The sequence below is a fragment of the Barbatula barbatula genome (assembly GCF_947034865.1).
Source record: "Barbatula barbatula genome assembly, chromosome: 1".
NCBI lineage: Eukaryota > Metazoa > Chordata > Actinopteri > Cypriniformes > Nemacheilidae > Barbatula > Barbatula barbatula.
In genome coordinates, this window is record NC_136766.1 from 15,009,325 (window position 1) to 15,026,129 (window position 16,805).

The 16,805-nt window shown below is 37.0% G+C and overlaps 1 protein-coding gene across 1 annotated transcript in view; it reads right to left on the reverse strand.

Annotated features, from left to right (window-relative positions):
• Positions 1–16,649, reverse strand: part of ptprn2 (protein tyrosine phosphatase receptor type N2) — a 136,671-nt gene extending 120,022 nt beyond the window's left edge. The window contains exons 1-2 of the mRNA XM_079456389.1: positions 16,353–16,649; positions 636–686 (exon numbers count right to left, since the gene is read on the reverse strand). Of these exons, the coding sequence (XP_079312515.1) occupies positions 636–686; positions 16,353–16,431 (130 nt within the window). The 5' untranslated portion in view covers positions 16,432–16,649. The remainder of the gene's footprint in view (positions 1–635; positions 687–16,352) is intronic.
• Between the last annotated feature and the right edge of the window lie 156 nt (positions 16,650–16,805).

Here is a 16,805-nt window from a genome sequence, read left to right on the forward strand (position 1 = left end):
AACATCTGCCCCGCTGGTTTATCTACAAAATGTGCAGATTCCGACCACAAATGAAAAGCTCCTGCCAGGCTGCTGCAATCAGTCTCATTTATTCAACATGTTCTCCCTCCACTTACACATGAAAGTGTCTGTTGTGCCTGTCTGTGGCATCGTACAACCAAAGAAGTACTAGCTTTGTGGCACAGTGGTTAGAGCATGGCGCTAGCAACGGCAAGGTCATGGGTTTGATCCCAGAGGATTGCATATGGTCAGAAACCAATGTATAGAACAATGCAATGTAGGGTCTCTTTGGATAAAAGCTTCTGCCCAATGCTTAAATGTAAATGTTACGAATGCTTCAAACTAGACTGCATTAAAGAACATTCAATAAGGAAAACATGGTATTTTAAACATTTTCTTTAGTAGCTCTAATGTATTTTTCTATTACCATACTTTCCATTTGATTAGCATTTGTAAGTTTATAAGTTCTTTGCTATGCTAACAGTAAATGTGTGCACAAATGCTAGTATAATTTATACCCCAAAAATAGACAACCAGCTACACATTTTTCTGTTGGGAAAGTACTTCATGTGTGTTAGCATGTTGCAGAAGTATTTGCTTTTTAATAGGTGCTAGTGCATCATTTAAAAACTTACCATTAATGCAGACTTCATATGCCTCGCATACCTCATCCTCAAACAGACAACCTGCAAAAAAACATAAGAAAGATGAAAATATGATGAGAAGCGAAAGACACAGACATGAAATGGGTGAAGGAATTCATTAAAACAGCTTCTAAAGCTCATTAGAGTTCTCTGTTGATCAATATTTTAAAAGCAACCCTAGGATGTACAGAATCAGCCATGTAAAACAGATCTCGAATAAGGGGCCTTGGAGATTAGTGTAGTAAATAAGGTTTGAAATATCCTTCTCTTTGATAAATATTTTTGCCTGCAGATTAGTTTAAAAGCATGACCAGCTTAGGCTGTACAGGGTGGCTAGCTCTTTTAATGCAGGCAATCTTATATAAGATATTATTTTAACTTTAAAATATCACTCAAACTATATTACGTCATCAATTGCATGTTATACTTTTCCAGCTTTTTTTCTTCTTTTAAAGGTTTGGCATGTGGGATTTAATTTCAAGAAATCAGACTATGATTTAATTAGAGGATTTTAGAATAGGAGGGTTTTATATTATAAATTAAGAATTTAAAGGTTCGGTACATAATTTTTTTGGAGAATCTATTGACAGAAATGCAATATAATATAGATAACTATATCTTCAGATGTGTCTAGAGGTGTACCTTACATAATGAGCATTCTGTTTTTATAATCTTAGAATGAGCTATTTCTATCTACATACACGCGGGTCCCCATGCATGGAATTCACCAAGTTGTTTCTACAGTAGCCCTAAATGGACAAACTGCTCTAAGAGCGCGTTTCCGTAAATATGTTATCTACTCATAAAAAAAAAAAACATAATGATAATTTAGCCCTGTGTCGGCCTTCCTAGTGCATCGAAAGGGAGGGGGTGGAGTGAGTTGTTGGTTGCAATTCTCACTACTAGATGCTGTAAATATTTTATACACTGGACCTTAAACACTTCAAACCATCTGTTTAAAAGCTGACACCTAAAACATTGTACACCATTTGTAACAGATTACACACACAAAAAAATTAAGCATCCAACCCACTGTTAAAATATTCATTAAAATTATATAAATTAAACACTTGGTCCTCAATTATTAGTTCAATAGATAAAGATTTGTCTTCTTTCATTTGCGGCTTTTAATTCAGTGCATACTGTATGACGGTCTCCACCAACAGGCTACAGTATAAAGTACAAAGACAAGAGTGACACTACAACTCCTAATGTAATCCACAGAATTCATGTGATTCATGGATTAAATTCAGTCCGAGGAAATATGACCTCTTCATTTCATCCACGGACCTAAATATAGTCATTCATCCCTGAGCACAGACACATCTCCCTGCTGACCACAGTGTGGTGTGATGGAGGCATAAAATAATAAGATTGTGAAAACATTTATGTTATTGTTGGATACATGTATTACAGATGTGGCAGGATTAGATACAAACACACAGACAGAACAGACCAGAGCACAAACATTCACAAAACAGTTTGCCGTCTCCATGGATATGGGACTGAAAGGGAGCTGTTAGGTGACAAGAGGAAAGATTATAGAGCTTTGTAGACGTGCCAGTGTGTGTGTGTCTGTATATAGCCGAGGGACCCTTTAGCAGCTGTCCTTTGATAAAGCACAAGGGAAAGACAAATGTCTCTGAGAGAGAGAGAGAGAGAGAGAGAACCAGAGCTCTCTGCCATTCTCTTTTAGATACTCACTTTTTCATTATCACACACATTTATTGCTTTGTTCGCTTTAGAGAAATGTCTCATTTTTTTCTCCTTTTCCAAGCCTCTGAGATCACTTTATATCTGGTCACACTTCGTTATTATCTGTCTCTCTCTGTCGCTTTCTGTATGCCCTCCAAGAAGCATAAGTCTTATATGTCCTGCTGGCATTACAGCAACAATTCATATCTGATAAGGAACTGTTGCCGACTGTCTTCTCAAAATGTTTAAATTCCATACATTTATGTCTAAATATCCGTTCATAAATAAAATGCTTCTTATATTAATTTCAGGCATGGCCTTAAAGTTGACAACAGAGATCAGACAGCCGATCTGGGGTGCGGTTCCCGAACAACCATATACAGTAACTCGCTGGTTAAACACCTTAGTACGATGCATCGTTGGGTGAATTAACGATGTTATTACGACTGTTTCCGAAACCGCAGTCACTCTGTCGGAGATCAATTGTTTGAACAAAGTTGGTTCAGCAATCTAGTTGATTCCGCAACACGGGAGGTGGAGTAATGACGTCTACTAATAAATACGTTCAGATCTAATTCATGTCAAATTCTAGATGTAGATAACATGCATTGCATTTATGGACTACTTTTGTTATCCTATTTTCTTATCTGTTGTTTTATTTCCCGATTTTGTATTCATTTATAATGTCCTCCTACGTCATTCCGCCCAGGGACTGCCCAGGGTCCTAGGCCACATAGGTCATAAGCACTTTAAAAAAAACAGTGCTTCTATTTTCTTGACAAACTAAAAGATGTAAAATTGAATTGTTTATACTTAGAATGATGGTTATGCAAAGCACTGCATGTTGCTTGCTTGCTTTGATCAAAAGCTAGATACATGAAAGTCTACATGACATAATAATAAAGAACGGTGCTTCTAGCCCCAGCCCTAGACCTGTAGTTCCAACAACGCAACTTTGTGATGCTGCCTGCGATTGATCGCTGGAACGATGGGTTTGGGAAACACGTAAATCGTTGAACTATGCTGGAATGACAGAACTTGCGACCATAGTTGGCTAACAATGCTTTTGGGAAATGCATCGCTGATCAGTTGTAACGAGCGAGACACTGCAGAGAGTAGAGATTCCAAGTGAAGAGTCTGGTTCCGTTTTCACAATTTCAGAATTGCATTCCAATTTATATCAATCAAACTGCAGTTGGTTTGTTTTTATTTGAGCCATAGGAACTCAAAAAACTAACACAATAAAAAAATATAACAATAAAAAACATTATTTTGGAAACTGAGTTCTCATTTTCTAACCAAAGCCAATCGGCAAACAATCCAAAAACAGCAGGCAAATCGTAATCAAGGGTAGCCCGGTAGATCCACAAACCATGAGACAAAACAAGAGGGTAATCCAATAGACAGGCACAATGGTCATGAACCATGAACCATAGCTCGGTATGCAGTAAAACTGACAATAGTTTGCTAAGTAAACTTGAGGTGGTTGGGTTTAAATAGGCAGCACATAACAAGACACTGGTGGGGTGATTAAACAATGAGTCCAGGCAATGACTGGGAAATGTTGTGTGAAGGATAGTCCAGAGCTGCGGCAGATGTCGCCTACTTCAATACTATAGTAGGCGAAAATGAGTATGAGTCATGAATAGTATGTCCAAAACCTCAGTATGCAAAAAAAACAGTAGGCGAAAAATGCCCGGATGGTCTACTGCTTCCGCCGAAATTCATGAGTATGGATCGGATGGACACTTCTCTATCCCATGATGCCATGGGAGCTGAGCAACAGTCACATTTCAAAAGGAAATCAAATAAATATAGCGGAAAACCTTATGGCGGACGTTCGTTTTTTAATGTAAGTGCCATTAAATGAATTTCTTGTGACTAAATTATGTTTTTATCAACCCTCACGTGTAGGTTGTTGTTAATACGTCATAGGTCAAAGAGCATACGGGTCACATAACCATAAAACATGGTGGACGCAGTATGTCCGAAATGTATTCATACTTCTCCCCCTGGTGGAAGGGATGAATGGGAAAATGCCCTTTCCTTACATCAGTCCATGAGTGTAGAGGGTCAGGTTTGGATTCTGTCTCTATTAAGCATGAGGACAGTCTACAAACTCTCCACCACAGTGTTTAAAGCTCTTTAATTACTCCTGAGCACTCAAGTCTTGTCAAACCACTCGGCCTCTTTTATTAGTACTTGTCAGAACTCTAAAAAAGCGTTCTGACTGCCACTAGCTCCTTAATCAGGTTGATAAAACCATTTGTTATCTCTGAAGAGTGTCTCTACACGCTGGCCGGCCTGTGCTTGTTGGCGTAAGAGGTTGATTAAAAAGGAAACATAATTATAAAGTAATAGCTGATGACTATGTTTTTCTCCCATAAGAATGGAAAGACAAGAGAAAGACTCTCAAGGCATTATGCACTATACAGAAACACTTCAGCAAGAGATAATAATGCTCAAATCTTAAAAAAACTTGCAAGACACTGTTACTGACAGTGCAATTTAATGAGAAAAAAATATGCAGCTGTAATTTGGACAATTTGGACTTGATGATAATGCAAAAAAACTAATTTCAGTCTGGATAAATGACAGACCCCGAGATGCAAACAGCCCAATGTCACATAAAAAGATTTTAGAAAGTCTAAAATAACAGATCCTCCATTTTCATTTTCATTCATTTCAAAATGATATTCTGTCTTACAGGTTGACATTTTAATTACGAATCTTTTTGAACCCACCACCATTCAAGTATATATATTATTTCCCAAGACATTCAGTTTGTAAGGATGCACGACAACAGTGCACGTGAAACCGCACCCACAGTGATTTAACCAATGCACACTGAATGATGATGCCATGAATTAGTATTTTATTCAGTTTGGGAGATTTATACCCATCTAGATTCCTCTCTTTAATGATTATCTGTTCCTTATGTGGTAAATAATAGTTTTCATTCATAATCCTGCTAACTCTACTGGCTTAAATACAAGTGGTGTCAAAATGGATTGTGGTGAGGGTAAAAATAGCCAATGCCAAGTGACCTGAAAACTGAATTATGAATTCATTTTGACCATAGAGGGTGGGTGACTGTGTTTACTTAGATTTGTTTAATCGTTGCTGCTCACATATTATTGTATGCTATTTAAAAACGGATGTGAATCAAACTGATACAAAAGTACAGATTTGGTTAAACTGCAACATGTTTACAAAACCTCTTAATGTTGGCATAAACTATGAATGTGATACTCGGCAACCCAGAGCTCAAAAATTCTTGATTTTACTGATAAGATATTTGGCACATACCACTGGAAATACAAATACAGCTGTATTTGTGATGTGTAATTTATCATATGTCAAGGAAAATGCGACTTTCTGCGTATTTATTCGAAAGAGGAAGGAATTAATTTGCTACTCTATTTACATTGTGTGCCCACTCACGCTCGTGAGGTCAACTGTCTTCCAGATTTTTATATCCTATTCTACTGGATTTTACACACTTACAATTGGAATTAACCTCAGCTGAAACGCATGTGCACCCGAGTATAGGCGGCGCCTCAGCCAAACACTTAGCTATTGCACTTCCTACAGGTAGCTTCGGGTTGGGTATCTTGGCAAATGTACATTGAAGCGATATATGCACTTTACAAAAGCAACGACGGGATGTTAGAATATATGAGAGCAACAGTAATGTACCGCCTCTTTGCTACCTTACAATATACACGTGCTTTGTGCAATGTTATATCAATAGAGCATACAGGACACCATAAAGACCTTTAAAGATATATTATTTGATCTTAAACACCGTCCCAGAGAAGCACTACCTTCGCTCATCAACCGGATTGATCTCATTTAATATGCAAATAACATCCACGTCCGACGTTAAATAACATCCTGAATATGTAAATATTTACTTATGTTACAGTGTGACCAGTTATGTTACTTGAAAACACAGGATTAAGAATTTGACAAACATAATGTTGCTCTAAATAAAAGATGACTGTGAACACATTTATGACTATATTTTTTTTTCTCGTCGTTCATCAGCAATGCACACCCAGACCTCTCATCTTTCAGGGTCACTTCGTCTTGTGGATGCATTCCAAATACAGCCAGTGAATACCTGACCTACTCTGGCACCCCACCTATCCTATTTCCCGAGCTGCAGACAGAATCATGGCATGATATTTAGTCCCGTGAATGCAGAGGTCACAGTGATCCTCATCTTCAATTTTCCTCCACTGCCCTGTTTTCTGTATTTGTCTTTTTGTATTCATCAGGGATGAAATGGATGGAAAACCTTCAGCCTTTCAGCACATGTTTTTTCATCTTTTTCAGCACTCCAGATCTTGATTAAATTCCTTATAACACTTAATATGAAGTCAAATTTCTGAAATAACTGCACTGAAACAACACTGAAGGGAAATTATTCTACATATTGGAAATTATTTTACACTTCTATAATGTTTTGTCTCCACTGCTTTTTTATGGCACCAAGGAATATGTTTTTTATTTTGTTTATTTCATTGAAATATTCTTGGGCATTGTTTATCTTAATTGATCCTTAATTGAAAGGGGCTTGATAGTCTCTGGAGCTTTTTAAAAATGTTGGCAGCGAAAGATATGAGAAAAGCTTTTTAGAAAAGGCAATATGAATTAAGACTGAGTGTATGAAGATACAATCTTCATCTCAATGTGGGTGTATAACAGTTATTACAACTAATGTAATTAAAATACTTTCTTCTCTTCCCATTTCCTGCACCATCAATGACAAATTACGTCATGTCTTCGTCTTTCAGCCCTGTTGGCTTGTGTTCAGATTCACACTATCCCTTGGTGCATCTTGCTAAATGGGCTTTTGGCAGGTAAAGCAAAAAGGCATGTAAAAAACAAAATGTGGGAGAACAAGGCTGGAATGAAAAAGAAGCAGTTTTGTGTGCAGCGGCATACTCTGCCAGACAGACAGGGTACATGACCTGGGTGTAAATTAATGGTGCATCTTGAATCGGAGAGTTTTGTGCTCATTAAAAAGCTACCTTAGTCGAGGTGAAGGCAAAAACACTTTTAATAAACCAGCATTTTGTTTTCCCAGAAGGAGCACACATACAAAACATTTAAATGGTTCAGCTGAAAGGCCTTACATGAGGGTGTGTGTGTCTATTCTGAAAATATAAATGAAACATGCACTTATTTTTTGGCTTTGTTTATCAAATAGAAAATACTATATCTTGTGAAAACTGGTGAATACTTGACAGGCAAATGAAAGAAAAAAACTCTTTCTAGCAACAGGTATTGTTCTGGCTTTTGTGGAAACTAGTAACTTAGCACCTATTGTATCATTGCTCCTGTATGACATATCGCTTTATTGCTTCCTGAACATTCTACAAGTCGCTTTGGATAAAAACCATGCAAAAAGACTAAATGTAAATGTAAATCTTGAAAATCATGCAGAGATGAACATTTGCACAACTAAAAAAGGTTAAACAAGGCAAAGACATGATTAGTTTGTTATGAAATTTAGTAGCCCAAAACATCGGATGCTGAATTTGTTTAGTGGGGTGGGTGGCAACACAAAGCAACCTAATAAGAAGTATACTTTCATATTATAGTTTGTTACGTAAACAGAAAAATCGCACAGACAATCTGTAATAAGGATAATTAAGATATGAAACTGTAAGGTACCGCAAAGAACCAATAAAAAATTGTACACATGAACATGAAAGCAACTGTTCTGAAAATGTCCACATGTAAGCAGTCTTCTCACACCCACATGCATATGTTCATTCAATGTTGCCCTCCTTTTCAGTTAAAACAGAGTATGCAATAATAGTTTTTTTACCATAATTGAAACTATTGTTATATCAGAAGTGTATAGTTTCCAATATCTATTCAACAATCTTGACTTTAATAATTGTAACAGTACTAATCAGGCAATAAAAATATATAAAGCTATTTAAGTACTATTTTCAATTCATTTATAGTAGTTAAAGCTATATAGTCTTAAAAAATATTTTAAAAACCCTTATTGTGACTTTTTGTAGTGATAGAGACTCGGTTGCATTTTGTAGTGATGGAGACTTGGTTGCATATTTTACCTATCAAAAGTACATCCTGAATATGTGGGGCAGGAAAGTCCTATGCACAAGATCATTTTGGAACATTGCTTTTCCGTTGTACAATGCACTGTTTTACAAAACAAATATTACACTCACAATCTGGCTGTGTCCTATTGCTTTATTAATTCGCTGTCTGTTGGCATGGTCACATAGCAGCACTAGGGGTTTTCTAGTCAGTTGAATGGACCCTACTAAACATCAGATTTATTTTAAACTCTGCATGGTGACTGGACTACACAACTGAAATGGGCAACCTTACATACATTGCATTTTTCATCAGGACCTCTGTATATATATATATATATATATATATATATATACAATAAAAAGTCATGGATGAACCACAAGTCAGGTGAAGGAAGACCATGTCACATGGGTCCAGCTAAAAGCAATTACCCACTAGGGGGCTCCAGGCACAACCTATCGGTATGAATTAAAAATGTAAGAGACATGGTGGGATTCTGGGAGTTGGGAAAAGACAGCTTGACCTTTCCCTCTGTCCTACTGAATGATTTAGATGTGTCCACACACACAAGACAGGGAAAAGCATGAGATATTGAAGGGATAGAGAGAGACAGTATGATTTTCATCTTATATTGATGTGATTAAGTGTGATTTCTCTTGGGAAACATGCCTGCAAACATTACCATTGATATCCCTTTCATCCTGAAGACATTTAGTTGACTTTTAAGGGTTTTATACTGAGCTGAGGATGTGCTGCACTACAATTGAGATAATACTCCCATTGATCCAAAGGTTCAGCACGTCTGTTTATCCTCATAGCTGAAACATCGAAGCACACACGTTACCCTCAAAACACGACAGAACGGTGAAATGATGTCAACAAGCAGCTGAATGTGAGAGAGAGACCTGCCATTCTAATAAACCAAACCAATTTACATGTTTGGACATGAGTGGCCAGCATTAAGGACACAAGAGATACCAACTCTTCAATGTGAAAAGGGCCCACTTGATGTGTATGTGAGATATAAAAAGGCTTTTAATCAGTTCAGCAGGTTCTTGCCCGCTGGTGTATTTAATCAACTCTCGATGTAAAAATAAAGTCAAGTGTTCGTTGCAGCATTGGTCTGAATGCTCATTAGCAAATATTTATGTCACTTTAAGCCACACTATTTCAAAACACTGACATCCTGGAGCCAAACACACACACATACACACACAGGCATGTGTTGTTAATAAAACCCATTAATCAGATTCATTTAGGAGAGGAAACGAAGCGGCATGATGAGAAAGGATGTGAGAAAATAAGCATGCACATTTATAGAAAATCATGTGCATTGTGTTGTTGAATGAACATATATTTATTGACTAACAGTGAATGTGGAGAAAATAGACTACGACACAGTCAGTCTGTAGAACAGAACATCTTCTTGGCTCCGAAATAATGATTTATTGCTTTTGAAAGAATGCGTTGGGAATACAGACCCATTAAAACACCCTAAACCGATCTTTAGTTTAGTGCGATGCTGTTTACATGGTCAATTGCAGATTGTTTAGATATAAGTTATTGAAAAACCTAAATTCTGAAAATTTTACCCTTAAGACTGGTTTTGTTGTCCAGGGTCACATGCTGTATATCATTTCATAAAATATAATAACACAAATAACTATACATACAGTAAAAAGAAGGTATGATATCTTATAAAGTCTGCAGAAACTCTGAATCCAAAACAACTCCTTTTCTAAATGGTGAAATTACAGCTATAACTTGCCTTTGAATGATCAATGGGGAATCCAATATGCATTGCCAAATCAACTAGGACAGTTAATAACACTTTCATATCTAGGTCATCAGGGAAATAAATGGAGAATTTACATAATAACTTAATCAGATGGGAATTCCAGGAATATGTGATGATACTTAAGCTGGAAATACATCGTTTCATTGGTGTTACATAAAGAGTTTCTTTAGTATTATCCAGAGTCATTCAGAGAGCATTTAAAGTTCAACATTTCCGTGTGTTACATGATTCATGGAGCCTTCAGATAGTCCTAGGAAGTCCCTTTAAATATCTTATTTCTTTTAATTTTGTTATTCATTAAAAGACTTACGTCTTTAAATGGGTTAAAAGTTGACCTCAGTTGGTCAGCTCCATGCGTTACTAGTAGCTTCCGGGAACTATTGAGAACCTTGATGAACCGCCATTGCAGTGAAAAAACTGTTCCTTCGAAGATTTCATGGTAACAGTGTTATTACGATATATATTTCAAATGTTTTTAATAAGCAAATGCTATCATTCAAATTCATGTTAAATTATTTCCTTTTTTACCCAAATATTCACATTTAAAATTAAGTGTAAGGATTGGAGAGAGATTTTGTAACAATTGTGCTCAAGACAAAATTTGCTGGATTAACTGCTGAATTATTTCTATATGATCATATTAACAAGATATCATTAATCATGGTTTGGCAATAACCGGTTCCATTTTAGAACTGATTCCAAATTTCAAAGAACCAGGGATTCGGTTCCATTTATCGATACTCAGATACAAAATACAAATAGAGATAAAAAGATACAAAATACAGATAGAGATTAGAAGACAATCAGATTAGTTTAAATTACTTTTTTTTAAATAGTAATTAAAAACATTCGGGAAAGCTACATGACAACATGTTGTAGTAGTTTATTTTAAATTATATTATACTTCATAAATAATTGTTTAGATAATGGACGATCTAGCAACTGCATGTTATATATTTAATGTTGTATTTTTGTGTTATACTTAAACGTTTTGCTTTGTAATTGCTTCTGATAATTCCTTAATGGAAGTGTTATTTATTTAATTATTTGACGAATTGTCACAGTTACAGTTACAGCCTACTGGTTATAGCCTTAATGTGGCAAGAATAAAAGGTAAAAACTTTAAGAATTTGCTATATATTCTCTCGGAAAAGGGAATCTATAAGAATCTGAATCACAATTGCTAAAATTAAAGCCCCCGGTTCTTTCACTTTCTTATCAAACGAAATAAGTAACTGTACATATCAAAACAATAAAAGCAGTGGAGCATTATTCTCCCAAGATGGCGGCGCAACTGCAACATGCAAGTCATGCATCAGCTTCACATTCTCTATACACAGTAGCCTGCATCTAATTTAACATGTAAATGGGGGGGGGGGGGGGGGTGTTGAACGCAGCAGGACATAGTCGAGTGAGTAAATTTTAAGGAGGGACTTAGTGACCTAGTCATGTTTTATACTGTATATAATATAAGAATTTAGTAAGTTTATGTTCAGAAGAAGCGACAACAAAAAAGATGATGCTGGGGTAAGAAATATGAACTTAAATTAGGTACTGTAAGAAAAAGTTAAAACTTAGTTTTATTTTTCTTATACCATTGGCAGATTGTGCATGTTTAAAATCTGATTTTCTAATATTTTCTTTCACAAAATAAGACTAAATATCTTAGATCACTTTACTTAAATGTATCCTTTTTTCCAGTGTACCTGTATGGTTTAAAAATCTTACATTTGTTTCCACCTAAAGTCACCTCAGTGATTCTAAGCCATCTCCACCACTGTGTTTTTTTGATAACCAAACACAGACTGTCGACTGGCTGTTGCCCTTTCATTACGGTATGGCCTTTTCTTCCTTTCTGTTAATATCTGTACAGAACATTTTACTTAAAATACTACTCTGAGCTGGCTTTATAAGATATTGTGTAGGTAGGATATAGTGAGATCCCTGTAGGAGACCATCTGTTAACTAGTTTTACATTTGGTCCCCACCAATCATGATTCGGTGCTGTGACCTTCTTTTTATGAAACCCTTAGGCTTGAGAAAATGTGATTTGGACATAGAACTCTATCGTAACCCTTTATCATAGGCTGCTGTGTGCAGCGAGTACACACATTATATAACAGCAGGTGACGGGTGAGGTGACAACATCACACAATGGATGAGACTTGAGTAATTCACTCTTCAAATGAAAATCACATTGCTTGCCAAGGTTCCAAATGCTACTGATTGTTTACACAGTCAGTAAAATGGGTAATGATACCTTACAGTAGATGACACAAGGATATGCAGACATATGGACACACAGACGCACTAAGCGCATTCACTGAGGTTGAGCGTGGGCATAAAGCCAATCTGCGTTACCTGCGTGTGCCAGAACGCCAGACACTGCAGGGAGCTAAAAGGATGCTGGGATACACTCACAGATAACAGCTTGTGTCTGTACACATAGGCAGAAGGACTCTCTCTCTCTGCATCCCTCACTCTCATTTCACACTCCCACAAAGACAGATGACAAGACCGCACAACGATCCACAGGCTCATCTACCAAAACACAACAGGGATGACAGGCAACATTCAACTCAAGCAGTGCCTCACAAACAATCAAATTTCATACTGAGATGATTAGCAACGGCACTCTGAGCTTCACGAAGCTCCTATGACAGATTCATTGAGAAACAGCCAACAAATCTATATATAGAAACAGCATACATGACACAACTGGGTTTTAGACATTACTGTGATGAATGTTACGTTAAAGCAATAGTTCACCCAAAAATCATTCTCTCACCCTCTTGACATTCCAAACCTGTATACATTTCTTTCTTCTGCAGAACACAACACACTCTTAAAAAAGGTGCATCAAACGTTTTTTTTGATGCCATAGATAGAAGAACAACCTTATGGTTCTGAAGAGAAAATGGGTTCTTTGTGGCAAAAAAGGAATTCTTCAGATTATAAAAAAGCAAGAAAGAGATGTTTTTAAAGAACCTTTGACTGAATGCTTCTTTGTGGAACCCGCATTTTTTATTCCATGGCATCGCTGTGAAGAACCTTTTATGCACCTTTACGTTTAAGAGCGCAGACGATATTTTCATGAACTCCGTAAACCAAACAACAATGGCTCCCATTGACTTCCATTGTATGGACACAAAACAGTCATTTCTCAAAATGTCTTATTTTGTGTTCCACAGATGAAAGAAAGTCATACGGGTTTGGAATGACATGTGGGTGAGTAAATGATGACAGAATTTTTCTTTCTTCTTTAAAGTGTGTGAAATAGTAAGCAATGGTTCTAACTGGCAAAATTAAGTCATTGCAAAAGTAAAATCTTTATTTTCTAATGTGTCTGTTACACAGAAGACGGTTTCAGTGAGGACATATTACACCTGAGCTTTCACTCAGTCAAGATAATCAGACATTAAACTTTATGAGAAACAGATGTTAACTTTAAACTGAGCAATGTTAGTTAAACTCATTACTTAGATTTAGAATTTAACATTGAAATTATGTTTAGGTTACCATTAAACCTCTTTTAATGTAGTTATAAAATCAAACTTTGATTGATGTTGTTTTGGTAATCTTAGCTAATTACAATTTTAATATCAACTAATGCAGTTTAATGACTTGTGGCTTGCAAGGATGTCACTGACAAATAAACCAGATGAGCCGCACTCTGTCCACTTATAGGGAAACTTCACTCAAAAATATAAATTCTGTCATCATTTAGAATTTGCTAAATTAAAATTATGATTTTCATTTTTGGGTGAAGTATCCTTTTCAATCAACCTTCCTGACAGCAGCTTTATTATATGCACAGATTAGTTTGACCACAAAGACCTCAAAGAAATAATCTATTTCTTAAAAAGACCCCCATGAACGCTTTGGGTCTGATATTGAAACAGAAATAGTGAACTATGATAAGCTAACCGACTAAAGACCAATGAGAGGGTTTCAGGTCTATATCAAACTGTGCCTGTTTATTCATGCATATTTAAATGACACTACTTTGTCTTACATTAGCGTATATAAAGCTCCAATCGTACTTAAAGGAAGCAACATGAAAACATTTAAGTGTTGTTTGCAAACTACAGTATGGCTGGTTTGTGAACAGCGGAAGAGGATCTCTCTTCTCTACGCCTCTGAAAGCTAGGTGTGTCAGGAGAGAGCGTGGGAAACATTGTTCACCTCAAGTATACAAGAAGCATCAGAGTTTCTAACTGAGCCAAAAATAACCTCTTTCAGTCAAAACAGCGGAAGATCGGAGATCTTTCCAGTGCATTTGAGATGAGCCGCATCTCCCACGCTACATCTCCCGACAGCAAACTCAGAGAGGAAAGCGCTGTGAAATTACCTTCATTTCTTATATGATGTTCGTTTGATGACGTGAACGTAATACACAGAGGGACTTATTAAAACAACAAGTATAATCTTCCCAGGCACACATGTAGACAATTAATTCCACCTTCAGGACATTCCAGAAAAAATATGATGACTAATTCTAAACTACTGGCAATTTGCATATCTCACAGGACAAAGTCTGATTCACTATCTGTTTTTCTAGCACTGAAATCTCCGATTCCCATCCAACAAATTCAGCGTAGCACATTCTGTAGCCATTGTTCATACAGGGCTGGGTCTTTGTCTTGTGCTACTAACTTATCAGAAAATTCCATTCATCTGAAAGAGCAGGGATATTATTGTTCGTACAACCTGAAAACCTTCAAATGTAACAGCGATAGAGAAAAAAAGACCCAGAAATCAGTCACAATGTGCATTAGTATATAAGCCTCCAATAGACTGTTTGGAGATGGTTAATGGTTTTATTTATCAGTGCTTCACAGAACACATTCATTCAAGCCTCTGAGAGTCGCAGAATGAATTCTTCTCCATCTTTAGCTAAAAAAATCCTGAGCAAAGTGTTATGAAGTTACTAAGCAATGCATTACGACAAAATACACCATGATGGTTTGAGCTTATATTAAGCATGGTGTCCTTTAGCTTTTGGGTTGTAAACATTAAATTCTACTATGATAAATGTAGTTAGTGAATCAGCCCTAAGTAAACGTTAAAGTTTTAATTACCAAATATAATGAATGATCGCTGTACCACCTGTGATGTAAACAAATCAATAAAACAAACTTATAGTATGACTTTTGCATTAAATTGTAGGCCTATCTGTAATTTGGCTTCATCAGAGGAATACAGAAAAGAAAAATTAGGATCTGGATATGAGCAGGCCATAGTTAAGCCTGCTTCACAATGCCATAGGACAACTATTTTTGGCAAAAATAACCTTTCTGATCACAAAACGTTCTTTGTAGTGGAAAGAGCTTCTTTAAATGGCAAAATCTTTTGAGTTATTAAAGAGGGTTTTGAGTTATTGCTCTTTGGGGAACCAATAATATATCCTTGTATGCCATTGCTGTGAAGAACCTTCTGTAGCTTTAGGAAAATTGTTTTGTGTGTGTGTGTGTGTCATCAGCACATGCCCTACCAACCATGTAACAGCTCCGACCGAGATTGTAATAAACAAGGCGGTTACACTGAAATATGACCATCCCAAAGTCTTCATATAAGCTCAAGGCATTTCAAAATGTTCGCAGTCATTTGTGTCCTAAATGGTAAAAGCTCTCTCAAAACCCATGTGGTAATTCACAGATGGAACTGTATCTGTTATACTGTTTGAATCGGGCCGTTCCCAGCTGAGACCAGTTCGCTCTTGGCCTATGGTTTGAAAGATGAAGGCTGCCAAGACGCTTTAACGAACCGAAACGCGATTATGTAATGCACGGTACATGTATCTGCTGTTTGTTTGACGGTATGCTTGAAACAATCATCCATGCTCAAGGAAACAAACCTCTGAAGTAAATGTAAGGAAACAGTACATTTTCCATATTGTAGCTTCACTGATATAATATACTGTATAGACTGAGGGGTTTATGCAAGCATGCTGTACAGATTCATAAACGGAGCCCTCTTTTGCATAAAGCAGAACGTGTTTTTTTATAATCACAAACCGCTTGATTATATTATTTAATCACGCTCACGTCATTTAACACAAGTTGTTTTACCCCAAAGTAAGAACGACAAACATCGCGCACTTGGTGGGACGTCACGTTTAACTAACTTACCGAATTTCCTGTCCGCGATGGCAACGGCGAGCGCGCGGAGAGACAGAACGGCGAAGAGCAACGCGCGCACGGAACCCATCCTGCCCGTCGGGTCCGAGGAGCTTCCGTTAATTCGGCATAGCCGCTCTCATGTTTCACGGGTGATGTGATTAAGAGAAGTGGGTTAAAGCAGAATGCGATATAAACGTCGGAGATGGAGGATAGTGAGATGTGTCCTGTACTCAACTCTGAGGCGCGTTCAGCACCACGGTCAGCGCCCCTCCTCAGCTGCTGACGTCACTGCTCCACAGACGCTTTGAGATGTGTTTGTCTGTAGGGGATCTGGCCACGTGTATGGTGTTTGTGAAAACGGACCTCTCTTCTCTTATTAGACATTTAAGGTTATCTGTGTTCCTCTAAAGAGCAGTCGGTTTGCTCAAAGGTTGTGCCCCCTGTCGAAAACGTGAAATGATT